The following is a 25,719-nucleotide window of genomic DNA, read 5'->3' as shown; positions in this document are numbered from 1 at the left end:
CGCGTGGTTCTGAGTTTCATTCCTTGAATTAGCCTGGAACCACTTCTTTAGTCCTTCCCAGAATCCCCTGAGCTATCCGGTATCTTTTAACATGTTCCAATTCTTCTTAGTCAGCCAGAGATAGTCTCTATTGCTCAGCCCTAAGAAACCGGATAAAGTATTCCCTGCTTAAAACTCTCCCTTGCCTTCCCATGCGTTCTAGAATATTGTCTCAAATCCTTTGCCCAGCTCAAGTGTCTTCTTTATCTCAGATGTACCCACTCTGTCCTTCCCTCTGGCCGCACTGAGCCACTCTGGTCCTGCCACCCTTCCTCAATCTCAGATTGCTTGCCACTGAAGAATCCTACCGGCACAACCACTCTTCTCTGTGTACACCAGTCCCCAGGATGGCTCTTACCTCTGTCATAAACAAAAAAACTCACGATGCTCTACTACAAGAGTTGATTCACTCAACTGTGAACTCACTCATTCTTTGAGTCCCCAGCACCTGGAATAATATCTAGCACAAAGCAGGTGTTTAATACATGTTTATTTACCCAACGAAGATCGGGAAGTGGACGAGTACTGCCACCCACTGAGAGGAAACGCCATTGGACTCTTTCATAATGATTTGGACAGCAGCTCTCAGACAAGGATGAAATTTGACGATTCCCTCTCTCTTATCAAAGTTATCATCATTATCATCACTGTCAGACTCTCCATGGTAGCCGGCCCTCGGGTGGCTCCCAACGCTCCCTGTCTATTGGTATTCATACCTTTGGGTTGATCCTCCCACACCGAAGGGTTGTCTGGAATGCCAGTAGTAGTGATGGTTATGTGGCTTCTGAGGCTCGATCACAGAAGACACTGTGGCTTCTGCTTTGGTCTCTTTGGGACCACGTATTGTGAGAGAAGCCAGATGCCAAGTCATGGGGACACTCAATTCACCCTATAGAGAGGTCCATGCTGTGAAAAACAGGCCTCCCGCCAACACTCAGGTGAGTGAGCTATCCAGCAAGCAGGTTGTCCAGCCTGAGGCAGCCTTGGCCTACATCTTGCCTGGAATCTCAGGAGAGACCAAGACAGAACCACCCAGCAACGCCATGCCCAAATCCCTGACGCACGGAACCTGTTGGACACTTCACCTTTGTTGCTTCAAGCTGCTAAACTTTGGGGTGATTGCTATGCAACAGATTACTACTATACTCTGCGACAGAGATCAGGGACTACAAGCTGTTTCATACTTTGCTGTAACAAAAGGAAACTAGGGGAGCCTGGGTTCAACTAAGGCTTCCAGCCAGCCCCGTATTCTGCAGCCTCTCTCTCGGCGTTAACTTTCTCCGAGCACGCCTGGAAGGACTCGGCACAGCCGCCGCAGAAGAACCCCCACGGCCTTCAGAGCCGCGACACCCGCAGCCCGCGGCAGTCTCGGCACCTGCGCGCTGTGCGCCTTTTACTCCCAGGCGGAGCCGTTGCGCGCCGAGTCATCGATCACAAGACGCCAAGCGGCCTGGCTGGGCAGCTGCCCGCCCGAGGGGTGGGCTCTAGGGGGCGCTCTCAAGAGAAGGGTGGGGCGCTCATGTTCCAGAGACCGGCCGGCAGGGGCCGTGGCAAGTCCTTGTCGCCGCTCGGTAGTCCTCAGTAACCCCCGCGGCTCCCGTAGTCGCCGCTCGGGGCCCGTCGCCGCCTCCGAGTCCGGACCCCCGGACCCTCCCGCTGCCATCATGAAGCTGCGGGTGCGGCTACAGAAGCGGACCTGGCCGCTCGAGATGCCGGACGCGGAGCCGACGCTGGGCCAGCTGCGCGCGCACCTGAGCCAGGCCCTGCTGCCCACTTGGGGCTTCAGGTAGGCGGCCGCGGCGGCAGCGCGCCGCGGGCCCGGGAGCAGTGCGCGGGAGCGCGCGCCCGCCGCGGGCGGTCACGTGAGGTCGGGCCCCTGCGGGGCGTCGCGGGTCGGGCGTGCAGGGGACTGCGACGCGCGCAGGTCGGGCGCGGCGCGGGCGCTGGGGCTGCAGCTCGCGGGATCCCGGGTCGCGGAGGACATGGCCCGGAAACCCGGGGACCCCCTTCCCTTGCAGGGTGAGCCATCGCTTCCGTTTCCGCCTCGGAGGAAACCGGGGACGGGGCGGGGCGCAGGGGTTCGGCTCGGGGCCGACCTTTCCAGACTCTGTGGGATTCAGGTTTACCATCACCAGCTATCGCAGTGTCCCTGGGGAAAACGTCAGGAAAGTTCTAGAAGAAGTTAGAAACCGGCCCTCCATCCGAGGCCACCGGTGAGCGGGCCGCTGCTGGGGCCGCCGTAGTGTTGAGGCTGCGCTGAGTGTGCGGGCGCCCGGCCCGCGGGGAGCACTTTGACTTCCCCGCCGCAGAGTTTTACACAGTACGGGGTGTCGGCGTGGGTCAGATCCTTTTACTTCCCTGGCGAGCTGTTGCTTTTTTGCTAAAACTAAGATAAACGTTGGCCACGGGATGACCCTGGAGGGCTTACAGTTTGGGGGCAGTGACGTTGACAAACGACGGACCAGATTCCGCTATTAATTTATGGGACTGCAAATGAGACGGCTTTGATTCCACAGAGAGTATTTTCTGGGGACAGTAATCTGGGGGTAGAGGAACAGACGTAGGGCGGACCTCTTCACATACTGAGGTAGCGAATTTGTAATTTGAGTGTACTAAGAGAACAGAAAAAGGCGGTCTCTGGGGCTTTTTGGGTGAGTTCATCAAAAGTAAATCTTTCTGTTAATTAAGTGGACCGTTTTTATGAGACTTTTATATACTTTGACTTTATTTTTACTTATATAATGAGGTCATATTATGAACTTCTCACCTTTCATTTTTCAGGTAAAGGCACGATATTAAAAGTAAGCCTGTTTTTCCCCAAATTAAAAATGAGATATTGACATAACTGTTAAGTGCTGTATTAAGTGACATGCCTCTTGTTATTTTTGATGTTAAACCTAAGCGTTTTGTATGCTGATGCCATTACCCCGCCATAAATCTTCAAAAGCAACTTTTTTAAAAAGATTTTTTCATATATATGTATATATATTTTATTGATACTATTTTTTAAATTAAGGACAGTCTTGAAAGGACTTTACAAGAGCCTAGGTTAGTTTCTTCTTTGAGTTTGTTTTTATAGTTGAGGCTGGTTAACTGGAGGGAATGTAAGCTTCAGCTTCTGAAAGTAAATTCCTTCTTCTGAAAGTACCTTAACTTTATAAAAATGGGCAGTTTTAAAATGACCATAGGACATTGTTATTTTTAAAGTGTCTTCACTGAGCAAGTGCATCTGGGATTGACATAAAATATTTTTAAAAGGCCTGGTATTTCTAAAATGGCATTTTCTTCCTTTTTTTAAATTTAAAGATTTTATTTATGTATTTGACAGACAGAGATCACAAGTAGGCAGAGAGGCAGGCAGAGAGAGAGAGGGGGAAGCAGGCTCCCTGCTGAGCAGAGAGCCCAGTGCTGTTGGGGAGGGGAGTTGATCCCAGGACCCTGAGATCACGACCTGAGCTGAAGTCAGAGGGTTAACCCACTGAGCCACCCAGGTGCCCCTAAAATGGCATTTTCTGATGAATTAAAATTTTTTTTTTTAGTTTCAGAAAACCAGTTTTAACGCCTCTGCGGAAAAGCTGTATGTTACTTTATTTTTAAATTTTTATTTTATTTTTTTTAAAGATTGTATTTATTTATTTGACAGAGACAGCAAGAGAGGGAATACAAGCAGGGGGAGTGGGAGTGGGGGAAGCAGGTTTCCCACCAAGCAGAGAGCCCAATGCAGGACTCCATCCTAGGACCCTGGGATCATGACCTGAGCTGAAGGCAGACGCCTAATGACTGAGCTACCCAGGCGCCCCTGTATGTTACTTTAGAAGTAGTTTTTCCCTTTTTCTAAATGGGGACAGTAGGGCAACATTTTTATTCATCATATAATCCTTTAGCTTTTCTACAGATAGATGTTTGGATGAATATTTTGTTAGGTACTGTTAAAAAAACCTTTTGCTATGACAGATGATCCATAAACACATAGTACATTTGAGGCATTGTTCTCTTTATCTGTTGGGATGGTGTTTTTTTGGGCATCTGGCAGATTTTCAACATTTTTCCAAGGGTTTGAAAACCCTTGATAACAGAAGCGTAGCAACTTATTTCCTAATAAGCAAAACTGTGGCAGTTTCTCCAACAGACACTGTAATTGATAAGAAAAAATGTCTTAACATGTGAAAGAAAACAAATGAATTACTTTGAGCACTTTCGAAAATGCAGCATTGCAAGAATACTGTTTATTCATGATTTTCAGTAGACTTCATCCTTGGTTGACCTCTCAAAAAGTTAAAGAAGTCAGCATTGCTGAGTGTAAACGCCTTATAAAATGTGCACTGGTTTGTTAGTTACTCTTCACTACTATGTGATGAAATGACGGTTATTCTCTCAGATCAGAGAAGCTCTGATATGGAAGGGAGACTTCATTGCTTCGGGCTGATTTGAGCTCTTAATTTTTTTAGCAGTGGGTTTTGGATTTGTGCTATTTTCATTATAAAAGACATTATACATGGGGTACCTGGGTGGCTCAGTGGGTTAAGCCTCTGCCTTCAGCTCAGGTCATGATCTCAGGGTCCTGGGATCGAGCCCCGCATTGGGCTCTCTGCTCAGCGACCCCCCCCCCCCCCGCCTCTCTGCCTGCCTCTCTGCCTACTTGTGATCTCTGTCAAATAAATAAATAAAATCTTAAAAAAAAAAAAGACCTCATACGTAACTGGTCATCAGTAAGAACGGTGACCATGTATTTAACAGTGGGAGGAGTGAATTTATACCCCGTCCTCTACATACTCATCTTCTTGTGATTGTGAATATTCATCTAGAACATGGGGCTAGTATTTCGGAACAGACATAAGCTGACTGTTCTATTGAGACAATGACTAGGGAGCCCTGATTTCACTTTCATCACCTTCCCAACTAATGTTTGTTGGTTGCATTTATTCCACAAATACTTTTGTTTGCCAAGTGCTGGAGAGAAATAGTTTTGAAATAGACAAGATGACTGACCTTATGAAACTTAAATTGTAGTGGGGGTGGAGAAGAGATGATAAATCTGGAATTTCCAAATAGTGATGGAGTAGTAACAATGAAACATGACAGTGGAATAGAGTGATGGAGACTAGGCAGAAGGCATCTTGGAAGAGGTGGCATGTGAATTGAGACCCAGAGGATGAGAGTCAGTCCTCGGAAGACCTGGAAGAGCAAATGCAGAGGCCCAGAGGCTGCAGTGAGGTTGGTCTGTTTTGAGGAAGGGATCGAAAGCTGACATTGGTGGAGAACAGTGATTGAGGGGATGGGGTAGATGAGTTAGAAGTGGGTAGGGTTCAAATGGTGAGCGTCGGAGGCCGTGTTAGAGATTCTGTTCCGAGTTCAAATAGAAGCCATTGGAGGATTTGCAGCAGAGCAATGATGTGACGTGGTTTGTATTTTAGAAGTCCAATGCGCTATCCATTGCGCCACAGAGCCTGTGTGGTTTATGTTTTAAAAAGACTATATTTCATTGACTGCTTCTTAAGATCTTATCAATCTTAAGATGCATACTGTTTTATGTAACACTAGAGGAAAAATTGCTGGCAATTACCCTTTGACGTGTCATCAATTTTAAGAAGCATCCCTGTTTCAGAGATACCAGAATTACAAAAGATGTGAAGTGTGTACCTTAGAATTGATGAGAACATGGGTTAATGATAGAGAATTACTATATCCTGCTCCCTGGGCTGGAATTGTAGCCATTAGAAATCTGTAACCTAGGCATTTGGTGATAAGAACAAGTAATTCAGATAGTTTTTACAAAACTTTGGCTTCCTTTTTATTTTTGTTTCGATTTCATTACTTCATTTTTCCAAGATCATACCGTGTACCTTATATACGTTCTAAGTGTATTATTGAGGGTAATGGTAGCAGGTCATGGTAGGTAGCTCTTACTATCCTTATCCGTCTCTCTTGGCAGTTCTGATACCCGGTTTGCAATCACCTTGAACAACAAGGATGCCCTCACTGGAGATGAAGAGACCTTGGCTTCTTATGGGATTGTTTCTGGGGACTTGATATGTTTGATTCTTGAAGATGCCATTCCAGCACCTAACTTACCTTCATCCACAGATTCAGAGCATTCCTCACTGCAGAATAATGACCAACCTTCTTTGGCCGCCAGCTCCAATCAGTCCAGCTCACAGGATGAACAGCCCAGTGCTTCGTTCCAAGGACAGGCAGCCCAGACTGGCGTCTGGAGTGATGACAGTATGGTAGGTATTAATACCAAGATGAGAAATGGGGTAGTTGAGAAAGCACACTGAACACCTCAGTTGAATTCTGTGTCCGTGAGGCTAATTACGATTGGTAGACTGCAGATTATATTCTTGTAGAAAATCTGAAACTGCTGAATGCCTGGACCAGTACTTGACTGGGATTCTGAAGAACCCAGATTTTCTGTATTTGTTTTGTTCAGACATTTTACACCTCCAGACAAATTGTCCCTCGGCTCTGTTGCTGCCTCCTGGCTGTGGTTCGAGCGCAGCTTCTCTAGTCTGCTCCGCTCAGTAAGGCTGTACAGAGTCCGCTTACTTCCGGAGTACCTGTAGGATGCTTACACCTGGATTCTGAGTGTTGCTGTCTCACACTCTGTGCTGACATGAATTTGCAAATAGGAGTGTTCTCTTCTTCCCAAACCAGCTGCCCTTTCTGTTGGTGGCATCACTGTTTTCCTGAGCTTGAAACCCTGCAGTGATCTTTTGACTCCTTTGACAAGCCCTGTCAGTTCTTTCCGTTCCAGGCTTCCAGTGTCTGTCCTGCAGCCTGCTTTCTGTGTTCATCTTTTCCCTACACATTTTTGATGATGTTGTTCCCTTGCTCTCTAGTAACTGTGTCATTAATAACACCTGTGCTTACAATTTTTGAGCTGAAAAAGACACAATTATCCCTAGTTTAACCCTATCATATTACAAGAAGGAAAATGTCTCTCCTCTTATACCTAGTTTTTAAGGCTTTTCAGGGCTGGTTTCTGTTCTTCCCGCCAGTAAGCTATCATCTCCAGTCAGACCAGACTCCTTATCATGTCTCCTGTACCAGCTGGCACTTTCACACGTTCCCGTGTGTGCACGCACACACACCGTACCTGCTGCTTTATGCCTTTGCCCTTGCTGTTTCCCGAGCCTGGAATGCACCACCTTCCCTCCCTCTCCTGTCTGTGCCCGTCTTCCAAGGCCCTGCCAGCCACAGTCCAATCATCATCTTTAATTTCTTAGTATTGATTATCTTTACTGCCTTGTAAACACCTCATTATTTATTATCCTGTCTTTTGATTTCTTGTATGGCACAAATGATCACATATATCACATAATTTCTTAATACTACATATATGCCATCATGTTCACAGTTTTTTGTGTGTATACATGTAACTTCAGCTTAGTTCCCCCCCCAAGGCCTTAAACATTTGTGAATGTTAAGTGTGCATTGTGCCTGTCATGTATAGATAGATATTAAGAAATGCTTTTTAAAAGATCAGTAAAGTACAAAAATCGTCTATGTCGAGGTTTTTTTGTTTGTTAGTTTTTGAGAGAGTGCACTTGAGCAGAGGGATGGGGGAAAGGGCAGAGGGAGAGAGAATCTTGAGCAGGTGCCACACTTAGTGAAGAGGCTGACTCGGGGCTCAGTCTTGCAACCCTGAGATCGTGGCCTGAGCCGAGATCAAGAGTCGGATGCTTACCAGACTCAGGCACCCCAGAGATTTTTTAATAATAGTATTGAAAGAGATTAAGCAGTTTAGAAAAGGCTTTGTAAAGCTCAAAGTATTTTAATGATTTTTTAAGAAATTATTATTTATCTGTTATGTTTCATGGAGGCAATCTAGGGAGTAAGTAATAGAATATTTGGCCACATATTTAAATTATATGTTTTAATCTTCTTAAATTATATATATTTTTTAAGATTTTATTTATTTATTTGACAGAGAGATCACAAGTAGGCAGAGAGGCAGGCAGAGAGAGAGGAGGAAGCAGGCTTCCCACTGAGCAGAGAGCCTGATGCTGGGCTCGATCCCAGCACCCTGGGATCATGACCTGAGCTGAAGGCAGAGACTTTAACCCACTGAGCCACCCAGGTGCCCCTTAAATTATATTTTTTAATATTTTAAAATCTTCTTTGTTGATAAACTCATTCAGAGATTCTGGTAGAAGGGTCCATTCCTTTTACTTGTGTACTTGTAAGGTGCCCAGCAGGAATGTTTCATAGTATATGACATTTACTTTACTAGTTTCCTTCTGGAAAATGTTGAGAAATTAATGTTGTTCAGGTTAGTTTCAGTTCTGAAAGCATGCGTTTCGTATTCTGAGACTTGTGCAGGCTGACTGTAGAGTCTCAGGTGGAAGGTGAACTGGAAGTCTGTGCGTGTGCTGTCAGTGCGACCTAGCTCACCGTGGAAGTCTTAGTAAGCGAAAACAGCTGCGCACAACTGGAAGCGACGGGAAGATTTTACTCTTGTAATTAAGTGTGAATTAATTTTCTTATTTCATATATTTGGGAATTCTCCGAGTACCTGTTGAATCTTTGATGGAAAATGGGGATAACCTGGTATCAGACCCTCATGTTAGCCCTAAACTGAATTGTAATTACTTGTTCCTGTCATTTGTAAATGACATGACAAATGGTCTGTCTAGAGAGGTGGTGCTGAGCATTTTTTCCCATTTCTGCAATGCGTGAAGAATATGATAGGTATTCACAGTCATATCAGAATGGCGCAGAATGTCAGTGGTTCTCATGGAGTGGGAGGAAGGTTGCGTAAGCTCACTGGGGATTCTGATATCATCCTCCATGGCGTTATCAGTTTAGGGTAACTTTTAATATTTTTTTCACATGTATTGTCTTACTGTCAGTAAGTAGGAAATAGCTAAAAGTTGGGTAGATTAGTAAGAAGTGAAGAGCTTACTTCATACTTTAGGTGTTAAATGGTTTTAGTCAGTAGTTCTATTCAGAAATATGCAGAATATGCACTTTTTAGGTAGTGCAAATTGTCATTGGCCTCTAGGTTCTAACAAATGAATTTGGATCTTTCCCAGAAGTTAGTAAGGGCTGTAGGTCCTCAAGGATTTCGGAAGAACGGCCTCATGCTCCCTCATATATTTCTACCCTTTCATCTGTCCTACATAATTTTTAATTTCCTTTGTCCCTTCTTTAATGGAAATATGAACTTAAAGAGAAGAACCATGTGTTTTGCATCAAGAGTTGAGCACATGTGTAGGAAACAAACCTGATCAAAATTAATATAGGTCACATAGTCTTCCTGAAGCAGCATATTGTGTCTGGAAGCCTGAACTGTGAGTCTGGAGATTTTGGTTCAGTTCAGGTTTTTATTAGCTGGTAACCTTAATTATGTTATTTAATCTGAATCACAATTAAAACACGTATAAAAGGGCAACATCATCTGACTTGCCTGTTCTATAGAATTTTTGTATGGTGCAAATGAGAAGACCCCGAAAACAGAGCAATCACTAGGAGATTGTAAGATACCGTCCTTTACACTGGCTCCGCAAGCGTTTGTCGAGCACCTACTAAGTGCCAGGTACGGTGCTGGGATTACAAAAGTAGCTGACGCGGAGTCTGTTCCTCTCCTTGCAGTCCCGGTGGGATGTAGATGTGTAATCAGGAAGGTGCAGTGCCCTTGGGTGCAGTAGTCAAGGCCTTTGCCAGGCAGGGTGGTAGTCGCTGCTGCCTCTTTGGCACAGGAGGGGAGCGCTGGTGTGGGGAAGGAGGGCCTGGCAGGAAGTGGGTTTGACAGAGTCCGGGACCCGATGAAGTGATGAAGGGCCTTGTCTGCTAAGGAGGTTTAGCAGTTTGGACTTCGTTTTCTAGGCCTGTGTTTCTCAGCATGTTGTCTACGAAACACTTCTTTCCTGCGATTGTAAGTAGGTGTTACGGGGCATTGGGGAAGGAGGTGCTGTTTCTTGGCTAAGTGTTATACACGTTACTACTGGAATTGTCAGCGCTCTGTAATGCCACAGTGGGTTGTGTGAATGTGGAGGGTGAGGGTCGGGGGCTGTAGCATCCAGTAGCATTTTCCAAACTTCATTGATCGTGGAACTCTTATTTCCTGTGGATGTCTAGGGTTATGTTCCAAGGCACAATTTAGGGAAATGCTGCTGTCTGCATTGGAGAGTGCTGGGAAGTTTTAAGCTCGGACATGGGACACAGTTGGATTGTTAATCATCAGAAACTCTGGCGGCAGTGGGTGACATGTCTTAGTAGAGGTGGAGTCACGGATACTTGGGGCGGCCGTGGTTAGGGAGCCAGGCGGGAAATGGGTCTGAAGTAGCACTGGGGAGCGGTAGGGGCAGAGTTCGGGGTTAGGCAGGAGGTAGATTCAGTGAAACTTGGAAGACCGAGCGCATGCAGTTGAGGGCAGTGAGTGAGAAGTCTGGGTTGGTGTCCAGGTTTTGGACATACCGACCAGACCTCACGGAGGTGAGCGGTTCAGGCTGGGGGAGTAGATGGCCGCTTGTTTATTTAGGAGAGCTCGCTTAAAATGTGCCCCATTTCTGAAACGAAAGTGCTGTGGCTTTGAGCACCAATCTGAGTTCACGTTAGGGTACAAAGTAAACTGTAGAAATAAAAGCCTGCTTAATGAATTCATGCTTTTTGTTTTCTTTTTCAGTTGGGGCCTAGTCAGACTTTCGAAGCTGGGTCCGTTCAAGATGTTGTGGATGTGGAAGAGGGCACAGGTGTCTTTCCCTTGGAGCCCATGCTCTGCAGCGAGTCGGTGGACGGACAGGTGCCACACTCGTTAGAGACCCTGTATCAGTCAGCGGACTGTTCTAACGCCAACGATGCCTTGATAGTATCGGTGCATCTGCTCATGTTGGAGTCAGGTTACATTCCTCAGGTAAGATGGCAGGCAGACATCAAACCTGTTAGGGCTTCAGTTTCCCGTTGGGAATGGGGCGTATTGATAAACATCACTAGGGTATTGTGGTTTTCTAGATTTCTGTATTGAAGACAGAAGATTATGTCTGGTGATATGTAATAAACTATGGTCAAGAATGTGGGATGGGTGTGTCTAGATGGTTGACTCACTGGGTTTTTATGCTAATGGCTCTGAATTGCCAGTAATCTAGTAAGATTCAGTTAGGAAGACGGACCTTCCTTCCTTCCTTCCTTTCTTCCTTCCTTCCTTCCTTCTCCATTTGGTAAGTATGTGCCAGTGACAGGTGCAGTGCTTTGTTCCCACTGTCAGGTTGCTCCCAGTCCAGGAGTGGGGGAGAGAGACAGTTTATAGTCCATCATACTGTATTGGTGACATCCTAGGAGAGATGTCTAAGTATGTGGGATGCCAGAGAGTCACAGAGGAGAATAGTTAGAGCTTCTCCAGCCTTGGTGTGCCTAAGAATACTTGGGGATCTTACTAATGCAGATTTTGATTTATTTACTTTGTTTTTAAATTTTATTTATTTGAGAGAGACCGAGAGCATGAGCAGAGAGAGGGAGAATCAGGCTCTCCACTGAGCCGGGAGCCCGATGTGAGGCTCGATCCCAGGACCCAGGGATCATGACCTGAGCTGAAGGCAGATGCTTAACCGACTGAGCCCGCCTCCCCCCCCCCCCACCCCCGCCCAAGCGCCCCTGCAGATTCGGAATTAATAAGTCTAGGGTGAAGCCTGAGACCCAGCATCCATGTTATGAGTGACAGAGCAATTCAGTGACTGTTGTGTCCCCACAGCTTGCCATGCGGGACCAGGAGTTAGGATGTAAAGATCCTGGGATAAGTGCTTGTCTGCAAGGAGTCCATAACTTGGGGAGAGAAACAAAAAGAAAATTATGATGTATTATGATAGAAGTGTGTAACGATAGAAATATGAACAGAATGTTGGGATAAAAAATGACAAATGATTTTTTTTTTTAAATAAAAGGTCTCACAAACAAAATGGTAATTGAGCTATGGGTCTTGAATGATGATACGGCTTTTCTGGGATTTCTCTCTTCAACAAGAGAAATCAATCCCTGTCTCTGATGTTATTATATCTACTTGAACAAACGTTTTGATGGAGGATAATACATTGTAACATTTTCTGTCAAAATTTTATTAATGACGATTGTCATGATTTGGCAAATTTGATTAAGGGATCTGTATGGAGTGCGTATTTCCAGACAAGTTAGGGGCCTCTTGGATTTTTAGTCTTTTTGAGAGTAACGCTTTTCTTCCTTACTCGTTTCTCTTTGCTTTCACTCCCCAGGGGACCGAGGCTAAAGCCCTGGCCATGCCCGAGCACTGGAAGTCGGGCGGCGTGTATAAGCTGCGGTACACGCACCCGCTGTGCGAGGGCCGCATCGCTGCTCTCACCGGTGTGCCTCTGGGAGCCCTGCTTGTCATAAACGGTAATTGGCTGGCCCGCTCACTGCTGTCACTTTACCAGAGCTGACCTGTTCCTCTCCACACATCTAGCTGCTTTGGTGATTGGCGCTCACGGTCTAGCTGCTTCGGTGATTGGCGCTCACGGTCTGGTTGAGGCTTTCTCAGCTCCGCTTAGTCCCTAGGCCGCTGATCACATGAGTCGGCAAGGAGCTGGACGACGGGGGTCGCCGTTCCGGCGGCAGGCTTCCGTGCCAGGGCAGCCGTGCCCGTCAGCTGTCTTCGCCTCGTGGTGTTCTTGCTCCAGGGGTATTGTGATCATCGGAATGAGAGGATCTCTTACGTATGAGCTCTTTGTGCTGCGGGGCACTTTTTTATGGTTATTTTTTTGACCGAGGTCAGGAAGTGAGCGATGGGAAGAGGAGAGATTGAGCGGGGGTCGCTTTTTATCCCTTTCGGTGTCTCTGAACAGTAATGCGTAGACACGCGGCTGAACACTGTGTGTGTGTGTGTGTGTGCTCCCCGACCCGCGCCACAGGAAAGTCACTGAATAGTTGCTTTCTCTGCTTCTCTTTCCTATTGACAGTTCCCCAAGGATGGCAGTCCGTTCCATTTTTGTATTTCATTTGAACTCAGATGCCACCCACAAGTCCATACATCTACCAGTGGTCTGTGGAATCGTCCCATAGTCACACGTTCCAGAGAGCCAGTGGAGTGACTAGAATCTTTCTTTTCTGTTCTCTTGATTGTTGAGATTTATCCCTTTAGTTAGAAAAGGTAGTATGATGAAATTGGGATGACTGCATTTTTGATTCTTCAGGACAAGCCTGGCTTTTGTATAGCAAAGACAGTTGCTTCAATGCGCCTTCGCCCCGAGGTCTCAGCAGCTGCTGGTTCCGCTGAGGCTGGGGGGGAGGCCTGGTGGGACCCGAGTGAGCACTCTGACCTCGAGCCGCACCATGTTCGCGTGTTGCGTTTATCGAGGTCCCTTGTAGGACTTTGTTTGAAAAATGTTCTGCAAAAATTTATTTTGAAAACCACCGTCCTACCCTATCTTGATCTTTGAAATGAAAGATTGTTCTAGGTCCCCTGTGATGTGATTTCTGCTACTTCCCTTTAATCACTAGATTCTTTGAAATGCTCCTTTCAAGGCTCAGATTTCAGCAGATTTAACGGCTTTGGTGGCATTCCACGTTTGTCAGGATGTGGCTGTCTGATGCAGGACTAGCCGTGTCTCCCCGGCGTTCCTCCCAGTGAGCCCAAGAGACGTCCAGCTGAGCGTTCTTGCACACGCAGGGGCGACCCTTTCTGCCTCTCCCAGCGGCCCTGCTCCATCACGTCGTAACTTGCAAGGCTGAAGCTACTCGGTCGTGACCATGAGGTGGTTTCTTACAAAAGCACTTTAACAGCATGTATAATAGCTTCTGTTCACTGGTTTCGGGCTACGTGGAACACAGAGAAGGCTGCTAGGTCTCGCGATGGTTTCTTAGTTTCTGTTGTCTTGTTCTTTTACTGTTCTCGCACATCGGCTGCTCGCAGACTTGGCGTGGCAACCGGCCATGCCAGGCTTGATTCTTCGAAAAGGAGCAGTGTGTCCTTAAGTCTTTGCTTCACCCAGGACCTCCTGCTCAGCGCACACGTGCATAAGCACAGCCCGGGCTCTTCCATGGAGTGAGATGAAGTGCGCCTTTGTATACACGGTTAAAGCTGAACCCTCCGTGATGTCAGGAACAGTGGTTCTTTGCGTCTAGCAAGAGGCGATGTTGTGAAAACTAACGGGATTCTTTTAATAAACAAGGGAAGACTCCTTGCCAGTGGTTAAATAAAAAAACAAGTGGAGTTTTAGTGACCTTATTAGAAATAACGATTTTATTATGTTTAACGGTCTCTTTCATTACATGTCATTGCGTATCTTTCATTACTAATAAGCTTTCAATTACTAATAATCTTTCAACGAATCACTCATGTGTAGTGAATTTTTTATAAAGGGTGCATACTTCAGTTTTAAGGGTGTTGTCGAATCATTTATTTGATGTGGTGGCAGGTTTACACTTTGCTGTGAGGGAAGGAAATAAGCTTAGAGCAGTTTGTTTTCTGTACGTGTCCTTCGTATGCTGGGGCAGGGAAATGCAAGCCTGTGCTGAGACGTGAAGGCCATTGGTGAACTGACGAGTTATTTGTCTGTCTTTTGCTTATTTACAGCCACACTAAAGATCGACGGTGAGCTCAGAAGTGTGAAAAGGTTGCAGCTACTGCCAGAATCTTTTATTCGCGAAGCCGAACCAGGTAGGAAAAGCATGATTGAACTTTGGGAGTGAAGCCTTGAGAGGTTCACTTTAGAAAAACTAAAAGGTAATGTCTGAGAGACTGAACATTCCTGAATGAGATTAAAGCAAATTCAAGACCTGTTGCAGAGTATCTGTTTCTTTCCTGCTTTCCTTAGGGTCTTGGAGTGCTGGATTTTATGTGTGCCGCTGTTACGGAGTGACCCTAGTATGTAATTCATCCCGTGCTATACCGATGCGTCCTAATTTCTGAACTAATCTTTGGATTTCTCGAGCATTGTATTTAACCAGTGTGGAGAGGATCTGTGTTCAGTGGAAACCATACAGTGCACCTTCCTTGTTGAAGATTGCTGGAGGAGAAACTATTCAGAATCGTTAGCTTCAACCAACCTAGATTGGGTGGCCAATTGGATCAGATTGGAGCTTCACCAGAAGTTTACATTCTAGGCACGGTTTTGCTTGTATTCTGTAAGATTATGAGTAGATGCAGAGACAAAGTTTCCTTTTTATTTTTTCAATTAAATCCAAAGTATGAGAAGCGGGTAGGCAGTTGAAGAAGAGGAGATGGCTGGAAAAGGGAGCTCACGTCTCTAAGTGCTGGCTTTGTGCTGAATGGGCACCTTGACAGACATCACTCCATTTCTTCCTCGTAGGAAACTCGGGAGGGTTTTACAGTCCTCCTGTGGCTTGGAGTGGTGCCGTGGGGTGGTGGCATTGACAGCAGGGTCTTTGAGGGAAGGCTCCCTAGATCTAGGTCTTTGCTTTGAAAGCCTGGAGACTTCCTCTTGTTAGTTCCCTGGAGACTGTACCCCTGAGGTTCATGAACTTCCACAGACCAAAACTGATGGGAAAAGGGACGTCCAGACGCTTATTTATAATGGTCTCTGAACATTTATCGTCACGCTAGACCAGTGTTGTTGTTTTTTTTACACATCTTGTTGTTTTTTTTTTTTCAGTGTTCAAAGATTGATTGTTTATGTACCACACCCAGTGTTCCGTGCAGTACGTACCCTCCTCCATACCCACCACCAGGCTCACCCGACCCCCCACCCCCATCCCTCCCAAACCCTCAGTTTGTTTCTCAAGAGTCCACAGTCTCTCATGGTTCATCTCCCCCTCTGATTTCCCCCAATTCACTTTCCCTTTCCTTTTCCTAATGTCCTCCATGTTATTCCTTATGCTCCACAAGTAAGTGAAACCCTGTGATAATTGACTCTCTCTGCTTGACTTATTTCGCTCAGCATAATCTCTTCAGTCCCGTCCATGTTGCTACACAAGTTGGGTATTCATCCTTTCTGATGAAGGCATAATACTCCATCGTGTATATGGACCACATCTTCCTTATCCATTCGTCCGTTGAAGGGCATCTTGGCGACTGGCCATTGCTGCTATAAACATTGGGGTACAGATGGCCCTTCTTTTCACACATCTGTATCTTTGGGGTAAATACCCAGTAGTGCAATTGCAGGGTCATAGGGAAGCTCTATTTTTAATTTCTTGAGGAATCTCCACACTGTTCTCCAAAGCGGCTGCACCAACTTGCATTCCCACCAACAGTGTAAGAGGACTCCCCTTTCTCCACATCCTCTCCAACACACGTTGTTTCTTGTCTTGCTAATTTTGGCCGTTCTGACTGGCGTAAGGTGGTATCTCAATGTGGTTTTGATTTGAATTTCCCCAACGACTAATGATGATGGACATTTTTTCATATTCGACCAGTATTTTCTTAGCCCTCTTTGCATTATCAATCCCCTGAGGAGCCTTTGTACAAAATTCATCCCCTACCCATTCTCTTCCCATGGAATTTTAATACCATAGATACAAATATTTTCTTTTGTGTACTGTGACTCTTTGGAGAGTCAAAAAGCAGGGGTATAGCTAGGGTTTTGTTTTGTTTGCCAAGAACCAGTTTTGGTCCCGTTGCAGACGACGCTGCCCCTGACTCGGGTGGATGAACTAGACCCATAAATCTGTACAGACGCTCTTACCACTGGGACCAGCAAAACTTGAAATTCTTTGGCCACAACACTTGAGTCCTCTTGACACTAGGGACGACCTGCTATGGGGAGCAGAAATACTCTCTACTCCACAGTAGTAGAGCTACCGTTTTATAGATTAGGAGACTGGTCTAGAGAAGGTTAAATTACTTTAAGATCACAGAGCTAATAAATGGTGGAATTTAGGATTGGAATAGATTTGACTCCTGAGCCTATTTGTTTTTGAGAGATTTTACTTATTTGAGAGAAAGAGAAAGAGCACAAGAGGGGAGGGTCAGAGGGAGAAGCAGACTCCCCGCTGAGCAGGGAGCCCAACATGGGACTCGATCCCAGGACCCTGGGATCATGACCTGAGCTGAAGGCAGACGTTTAACCGACTGAACTACCCAGGTGCCCTTCCTAAGCCTATTTTTAAAAGACAACTTCTAATATAGCTCAGATTCATATTGCTTATATGGTTTCTGTTAAAGAGAAAGTAGGGTCGCCTGGGTGGCTCAGTTGTTAGGGGTCTGCCTTTGGCTCAGGCCATGATCGCAGGGTCCTGGGATCGAGGCCCACATCGGGCTGCCTGCTCCGCCGGAAGCCTGCTTCTCCCTCTCTCACTCCTCTACTTGTGTTCCCTCTCTAGCTGTCTCTGCCAAATAAATACATAAAATCTTTATTTAAAAAAGGAGGAAGTAAAAGTGGAGGAAGAAAATTAATACTGTCCTATTACAGTAAGTTTATGGACTATATTAACTAAATATTTTTAATGTAATACTTTTATATTGGGTAGGGTTCTATAACGCTGCCCATCTGATGAGTCATTTTGATTACTTTTTACTGTGACTTACAGTACAGTACCTAATATATACTTATGAATAAGTTCCTGGTTACTTTTATAGTAGGTAACTGAAGGAAAAAGCTTGTTTAAAAAAGTCAGTTTTCTCACTTCAAAAAAGGCCGTGAACCAAACTGATTTTTTAAATATCTTGACGTTTGAGTTCAAGTCGATGGTAGTTCATGCAACGAAGATATCAAACAAATTAGGAAGAGTCTTCTATTTCTTACAGATAGCGAAGTGTGCCTAGTGCCAGGCTGGGGGGAGCACGCACGTACTGGCGATCTGTAATGCGCCTGGCCCTGTGCACGGACCTTTACATTTTAATCACTCTTCAGTGCGCTGGTGGCGTCGCCTCTAAGTCGGTGAGCAAACAGGTGTGGATCGGGGGTCAGAGCCCGGTAGAGCTACACCGGAGCTGCGCTGGGAACGTTGGCCGGGCTTCCCACGCTGCAGTGCACGTACAGGTGAATCATCCGGGGATCCTAGGAAAGTGCAGGTTCCAGTGTGAAAATGTGGGTCTGTGGTAGGGCCCGAGATTTGGTTGTGCCCCTGAACAGTTTCCAGGTGATGGCCGTCCGGTGGTCTGGACCCATGCTGCGGAGTGGCAGTGGGGTGACCTAAATGAGCTGGGGCCAGACTTGGTGTGGCTAAGACTTACTGTGAGGCCTTGGTGTCTCAGTATCTGTCCTGTTTTTAAAATGGGGGTCAGGGTATTTGTCTCCTACTTTGGGGAAACTACTGATGCGGAAGAGCTTGAAGAATGCTTGACACAGTTCCCGACACCTGGTCCTCACGAGACGGGTCCCGCTCTCCTGCTGGGACCTGAGGAGCGGTCCCCGCTGGACTCTCCCAGTGCCTGCACAGTGGGGCAGGTGCTCAGGAAACCATGTTGCGCCTACAATTCTCATCCCACAGTTGTTCCTACTATAATTGTAGCCTGTGAGCTCTGTACGTGGCCTGTAGCTCTGTTCGCAATGGTGAGATTTCTAGCTTTACATCTAAGAGTTAGTTTCCAGAGCGCCAAATGATATATTTCTTCATCTGCTAGAGACTGTGGTTCATGTCTCTCCCGGCAGGAATTATTTGTGAACATTTACCACTTTGATTTGGCAGAAGCAGAGGATACATTTTCAGGTTTTGCCATTTCAGGTTATGCCACTGGATTTTGTGTTTTGATTTTTCATTAAAAAATATATTTTAGGGGCAAGTGTAGCCAAGATATACAAAGATCTTCAGAAGCTCTCTCGTCTCTTCAAAGACCAGCTGGTGTATCCTCTTCTGGCTTTTACCCGACAAGGTGAGAGATGATAAACGATCCCAGGTTAGTTTACATACTAAGCTTGTGACTCTGATATAAGACTTTGCCTCTTTTTTCCTCTTAGTGAAGTTCTGATCTTCTACAACTAAGCATTAATGTTAATTCCTTAACGTTATATACTTCCTTTTTGTATTTCCTTAGCATTTTGTGCATCTCTGTTGTAGCCTATCTTCCACTGTATCATAATTGTTGACATGCGTTCTTTCCACCTGGGGTTTTAAGTATCTTGAAAGTAGGGAATAGGTCCTGTCCACTTTTGTGTTCTCGTGGCCTAACATAGGGTCTGGTCCATGATAGGTGTTCAATAAATAATAATGGATAGTCTGTAAATTGGGTCTTAAGTTGTTTTTTTTTTCTCTTTAATTTATTTATTTTTTCAGCGTAACAGTATTCATTGTTTTTACACAACACCCAGTGCTCCATGCAGAACTTGCCCTCCCTATTACCCACCACCTGTTCCCCTAACCTCCCATCCCTGTGGGTCTTAAGTTTTTTTAAACATGATTTATTGGGGTTCTATGCTAGGTACTGTGGATATTTCACATGCATTCTTTTTTTTTTTTTTTTCCAAGATTTTATTTACTTATTTGACAGAAAGAGAGATTACAAGTAGGCAGAGAGGCAGGCAGGGAGAGGGGGAAACAGGCTCCCTGCTGAGCAGAGAGCCCGATGCCGGGCTTGATCCCAGGACCCTGAGATCATGACCTGAGCTGAAGGCAGAGGCTTAACCCACTGAGCCACCCAGGGACCCCCACATGCGTTCTTGTTTAATGCTAACAAGTTTGAAGGAGATTTTAGTCTCATTTTATAGGTGATGAAACTATTTTCGTGAGGTTTTGTAATTCATTCAGAGTTCTCATATTAGCGAGCTCTTATTTACGTTGTAGTAAAAAAACACTTTAAAATCTCAGTGGCTTAGAGCAAACAGCGTACTCTTCTCACTCACGTGCGTGCTGTGTAGGGGTTAGCTGTGGCTGAAGAGTGGTCCTTCTCCAGGACATGCTGTCTTAGCAGAGCGAGGAGAAGGCCAGTGGCCCAGCCGCGTGTTGGTTCTTCAAGCTCTTGCTCGGAGCTGATGTGCCACTTCCACTCAGATTTCACTGCACGAAACCAATCAGAATGGCCAAGCCTGATGGCAGGGCAGTGGGGAAGTGTAATTAGAGGCTAGAAAATGAGAATCCTAATCTACAATCCTTTAGCTGGAAAATAACTTCGGATTTATACAAATACATATATGGCTTTCATGAACTCTCTGTATATTGAGATATTTTAGGTCTCCAGTTGCATGGGCCCAGGCTGCTGTTACCATAGTTTTCTTCTTTAGGGGGTGGTAATAGAAGAGAAAATGTGAGTTTTAAAACCCTTTATTGGATTTCGATTGTCTTTGCTAGTGGAGAACAATATCGCATCTATTTCAAGGCGCTGATACTAAACCATTTTCGTTTGACTTTGGAAGATGATGTTATTTTCCCTGCTTGGCTTGCCTCTGAAATTGATCTGCTTCCCTTTTTTTCTAGCCTGCTAGACTGCAGGTAAGAGTGCCGGCTAACACTCGAGTGTTTGTTCTGAGCACTCTGGTGTATCCGCGTTGAATTCTCCTCAGGGAGGTAGGCGGTACTAGTTCCCCATCTTACAGATTAGGAAGCTGAATTACACTTTAAGTAACTTGTCCCAAGGCACACAGTTAATAAATGGCAGCATTAGGAACCAGTTACAAAAGCCAACATCCGTCTTTCGTAGTTGAGTAGAGAAGTTCTTGTTGCGTTGACTATTGCTTGGAACGAGGGAGGCCATTGGCTGACATTTAGCAGTTGTCAAAGTTCCTCATTTGGTCTGTATTAAAAAGTATTCATCTGTTCAGTAAAACGTTGAGGGAATAAGGGTCTTAGTAGTAGCCATGTGGTGGACCTGGGGTTAAAAGTTTGTGGTAGGCGTCGCATACTTGGGTTGTGGAGACAACCCTCTAATTTGTCACTTAGGAACAAGTTGGTAGCTGGTGACTACGAGGGGAAAGCTCGATGTTCTTTACCTAGTGATACTCTTCGTTTTTCTTGGCAGCACTGAACCTACCGGACGTGTTCGGGTTGGTGGTCCTTCCTTTGGAGCTGAAGCTGCGGATCTTCCGACTTTTAGATGTTCGTTCTGTTCTTTCTTTGTCGGCGGTTTGTCGTGACCTCCTTATTGCTTCAAATGACCAGCTGCTGTGGAGATGTTTGTATCTGCGGGATTTTAGAGGTGATTGTTACGATGACATGTTAATCTCTTTATTACTAAGGTCTTAATTATTTAGCTCACCAGTTTTTTAGTTGCAGGCTCTTTTTTTTTTAAGAGTTGCAAATAATCATAACCTATAGGCTTATCGGAAGGAGCTTCTAAGCCTCATATACTTTTGCCTATATCCTGAAAACTCTCCCCAGTCTTTTTTGTGTTCTCCATAATACAAGTAGACTGGTAGATGAAGTAGCATGCTTCAGGAATTTAGAAAATTTTGGAAATTAGAAAAATTTCAAGTTTATTCTTTCTTTTTAGACCAGACCATTCTCCATTTGTGACTTAGTCTGGTGCATTTCCAGGCTCCCATGGTTGTGACCGTGTGCACAAGTTAAGAGCCCTGCTTGCTTCCGTGTGGCTTTATTTCCACATAGTCTCATTTATGGTAACCTGGTGGTCGCTGCAGCAGTGATGACAGTGGAACTTGGGGGTGGGGAGAAGTTGCCCCAAATGTGAAAGCCCTTTGCCTGGTGTATCAAGATTTCCAGATACTAGCCTGGAATCTTGATTATGGGATTGCTTTTCTGTGGGTCAGTGTTTTTTTTTTAAACTGATGTGACCCTGAGGTGGGTCATGAAATCAATGCAATCAAAAACAAAAAAAAACAAAAAACCTTTTGCATTTTATGAAATAGTTGTAAACTTCTATTTCAGTATATGTATATATAGGTATATACTGTATTGTGATGTAAAAAATATTTGTGGTTCACATCAAGAGAGTGTGAATGATGGCCCTATGTATAACATACCCTCTTGGCAACTGTAAAAATCCTAGTGGGTAGATCCCCTTCCTTCTTTTTCGTACTGAGAATATTATGTAGAGTCATTTGGATTGATAAAAACTTTTTTTTTTCCTTTAAAACCTCAAAATATAAGAAGTGAATGACCTGGTTTTTCTTTATCCTCCTCCTTGATTCCTAAGGCCCTACATTATTCATGCCTCTGAATCCAGAGTTCAAAATATCATTTTGTGCCAGGAGACAGCAAGTATCTTCTCAAATTAAAAAATAAAATTAATTGTAGTCAAAAAGAAAAGATAAAATGACCAAAGTATATAGAAGAACCAACTGAAAAACAGGCTGTTATAAAAAGGGGCAAAAAGCCCTTTTACATACATTCTCAATTCAGATATAAAATACAGTCAGTCTCTATCTCATTTCCAGATTGTGGTCCGTAAGCTGAGGGTTCAGATTTCATAATAAATTTCTCTATGGGCATAATATTAGTCATCCTGGTCATACTATTACGAGTTGGGAGAAGAAAACCCAGATATGGAAGAAAACTTGAAGTCAGCTTTCCCTCCAGTAATGATGGGCTGCGATGCACACCCGGAGATCGTCACCCAGACAGTGTCGCAGAGACTCGGGTTAGAAAGGGCGGCCATACCCAGGTGAGGCGGGGCGGGGTGGGGGGGGGAGTGCAGTGAGGGACAGCGGAGGCAGGGAGAGCGGTCCGCGGGCCTCCATATTCCTCAGGGCATCCATGCATGGACTTCCCATGAGTAGCGACAGTTGCCTTCAGCCAGCGAAGGTGGTTTGAGTCCGGTGCAAGGACAGGCCCTACGGTGTGTGGTAAACAAATGATTTGTGTTCCTTTTTGTGCTTCGTGTGTAAGCCTCAGTTTCTTTAGGACAAAAGCAGAAGTGCTGTTTAATGCTGGATGCATGAAGCTTTTTAAATCCTTATTTTTATTTTATTTTATTTTTTTTTTGTAGATGGGACTGTTAGAGCTCGAGACACAGATTGGAAAGAAGTAGGTATTACTATTGAGGCTAATGTTAATATAAGCACAGAAATAACTAGTGAGTTAATACATTAAAGGCATATTATCACTTTTGTCGTGTGATGAAATCTGTTTTCATTACGCTTGTTGCTAATTTTCAGTAAATGAAAGTGTTCTTTAATTTTTACCTTAGACTCAGTCCTTTTCTAATTGCACAGGAAAAGAAACATTACCTCAATGATTATTTTTCACCTTTACTTAATATAAAACATTCTCTCTTCCTCTGTTGCAAAAAATGTTGAGTTTCTGTGCTGGAGTGGTCCAGCTGTTCAGCTCATTAGACTCGTGTGCTGGGACGAGAGTAAGTGTTGTTCGACATGCAGACGCCTACTGTACAAGATGGGGGCAGGGCTCCCGAGAAACTGGGGGGCGGCTAGAGAGGGGGCCTCAGCTGTGTCTGCTCACGGCCCTGCCTCTGAAGCTGGCGTCCCTTTTGTTGCAGTTTAAGTTTCGCTCCATTAGCAGCGTGGTTTAGACGAAAAAGTGTATTTAAATGCTGTCCTCCCGCCCCCCAGGACCTTAACTTTATATTTGGGGGTATGATATTCTCAACGGATATTTAAATTTTCTACTTTCAAGAAAAGCTGACCTAAAATTACATATGAGTCCGAGCGCTCTACACTGCAGTCTGGAAGTACGTGTCCCTCAACGATCCTGCCTTGGGATTGAGTGTTTTTCCGGGGCGACCCAGTTGCTCAGTTGCGGTGCGGTTAGAGGACACTTTGTTCGGCCCTATCTTCACAGCTACTGCCTCACTCGTGCAGACGGAAACTGGTAAAAGTTCTCTGTGTGCACCGGTTCCTTTGTCTGCTCCAGAGTGTGGGCAAAGGAGGAGTGCAGAGAGAGCAGTGGAAGCAAATTGGAACTTTGGAGAAGCCTCCAGATCACTTACCGCATCTCGTTCTCGTTTCTGCAGCTCTACAGGAAGAGGTACAGACAAAGAAAAGAAGCTCAGAGAGGACGCCACGTGTTGTTCCCACCGTCGTCGCCCCACCCCATGCCGCTCGGCCCCAGCCCCTGGCACCCCAGGCCCTTTTCTCCCAGCTCCCTCCTTCCTCCAGGAATTATTGGTGGAGAATACGATGAGAGATTAACGCTTCCCTTTGTTGGGGACCCCATCAATTCCCTCATCCCGGGGCCCGGGCAGACACCAGGCCAGTTCCCTCCGCTCAGACCACGTTTTGATCCCATTGGCCCGCTTCCAGGACCTCACCCCACCTTGCCAGGGCGAGGTGGCCCGAGTGACAGATTTCCCCTAAGGCCCAGCAGGGGTTGGCCACCCGACAGCCGGCTACCATTCATGTGATTGATTTGTAATCTTACTTCTGGAGCTTGTTTGGTTTTTCGTTTTTAAAACCACAGATGTCATCTTGTCAGGGTGCCGATCTCTAGTGTTTCCTGATTGTGATGCTGAGGAATGCACTCCCCGTGGCCTTTCGGTAGATTCGTAAAGCTCCAGGGGTGGTGGGGCCCAGAGGGTCCTGTAGGACCGGGTTGGCCTTGGAAATAGTTGGCTCCTGACCTCCCCCCTCTGAGTTCCCCTCTTGAGTGAAGGTTGTTCACTGATAAATGTTCTGCTCCAGATTAAAAAAAATTAAGTATGAATCACACGGCCGTCTTAATTTTTATTACAGAAAGAGAATAAATACTCAGAACAGCTTCACAACATCACTTGGAGGTTTCAGAGTGATCAGAGGACCCATTCAGTGCCATCAGATTGTGGCGGGCGATTTTGGAAAAATTATTTTTCAGGGGCACCTTCTCTTCAAACAGAATCATTCGCAGAGGCCTGATTTATAAAATGAATAAAAGCCAAGCTAGCTCGGTTGAACTGGACTTGGGGTGGGTGCTTTGGACACCCACCTGCTCGGCCCACTTCCTCTCTCTGCAGTGCTCTCTCAGCTTCTCTGGTGGGACTTCTGGGCTCTGCAGCAGCATTTCTTGACAACTGTTGGGTTACAGGGACTCTTGTCTGGCTTCTCCTGGAGTGGAGTTAATGATTTTTTTTCCTTGTGTTTGGAACACTTGGTGCCTGATTTGTAATCTGAACAGGTGACAGTTTTGAACATCAGTCTCACTGCTTTGAGTGCTGGTCAAATACTTGTTTTCACAGACAGCGTCTTATTCTTGGAAGAACATTTTGCTTTTAAGATTTAAAATGCACAAAATTCAGGATTTATTCATCTTACAAGAAAAAGGCCAAACACATGTCTTATCATACAACTATACAAACATGCTATAGTGACAAATGAAAAACTGAATCACAACACAGAAATAAAACCCTACTAGTATTTTCGGACAATATTTAGGAATATTGTCAATGTCTTCCTGCTTTTTAAAAAATCTGTTTTGCATATAAGGAAATGGCTTGGAATGTTCTTTGCCGCAAGAATATTTTGAGTCCTACATACATGTGAAAATATTTTTTTTTGCTACACATACAGTCTTTATTCCCATCACAGTGAAGAAAATTCAGTCAATAGGATTTTCCGGAGGCCACGCGGCCTGTAGTAGCTTAATGTACATAGGCAAAGGATTGGGGCTTTGACATTTCTCTCTGTGGTATTTTGTGATAGCTGAGCTATAGGACAGCTTTTTTAAAAAAACAAGCGTCCACTAGATGCAGTGTGGCCTCTAACTGGGTCTGGGCTGAAGAATTACCTGAAGCTTTGGTGGGTCCAAGTACACCCTTCTCTATCTCTACACTTCTCCGTGGGCGTCTGTGGTGTTAGGCTGCAGTGTGTGTGTGTGTGTGTGAGCACGTGCGTGTGTAGTGGTAGTGTGTAGAACATAGTGATGACCAGAAGCACCAAATACTATAAAACAATGAGTTTGCAAAATGCAGTCGTTTTTGAAGGGCCCTCGAGAGGTCCACGAATGGTGCTG

The 25,719-nt window shown here is 45.3% G+C and overlaps 1 protein-coding gene across 4 annotated transcripts; it reads left to right on the top strand.

The window, feature by feature from the left end:
- The first annotated feature begins 502 nt into the window (after positions 1–502).
- Positions 503–24,438, top strand: FBXO7 (F-box protein 7). 4 transcript variants are annotated; one of them, XM_046012104.1, is made up of 11 exons: positions 2,112–2,252; positions 2,821–2,840; positions 5,050–5,253; positions 5,972–6,266; positions 10,667–10,894; positions 12,243–12,384; positions 14,561–14,644; positions 18,665–18,760; positions 20,840–21,016; positions 22,766–22,803; positions 23,750–24,438. In XM_046012104.1, exons 3-11 carry the CDS (start codon positions 5,192–5,194, stop codon positions 24,137–24,139), a joined length of 1,512 nt encoding a protein of 503 aa, XP_045868060.1. In that variant the 5' UTR covers positions 2,112–2,252; positions 2,821–2,840; positions 5,050–5,191; the 3' UTR covers positions 24,140–24,438. The 4 variants fall into 4 exon arrangements, with proteins under 4 accessions (XP_045868059.1, XP_045868063.1, XP_045868060.1 ...); XM_046012103.1 differs by lacking the exons at positions 2,112–2,252; positions 2,821–2,840; positions 5,050–5,253 and adding an exon at positions 503–1,825; XM_046012107.1 differs by lacking the exons at positions 2,112–2,252; positions 2,821–2,840; positions 5,050–5,253 and adding an exon at positions 1,884–2,058 and having other exon boundaries at positions 6,124–6,266.
- Positions 24,439–25,719: the final 1,281 nt, after the last annotated feature.

The sequence above is a fragment of the Meles meles genome, chromosome 7 (genome assembly GCF_922984935.1).
Source record: "Meles meles chromosome 7, mMelMel3.1 paternal haplotype, whole genome shotgun sequence".
NCBI lineage: Eukaryota > Metazoa > Chordata > Mammalia > Carnivora > Mustelidae > Meles > Meles meles.
This window is presented reverse-complemented; position numbering and strand designations above follow the sequence as displayed.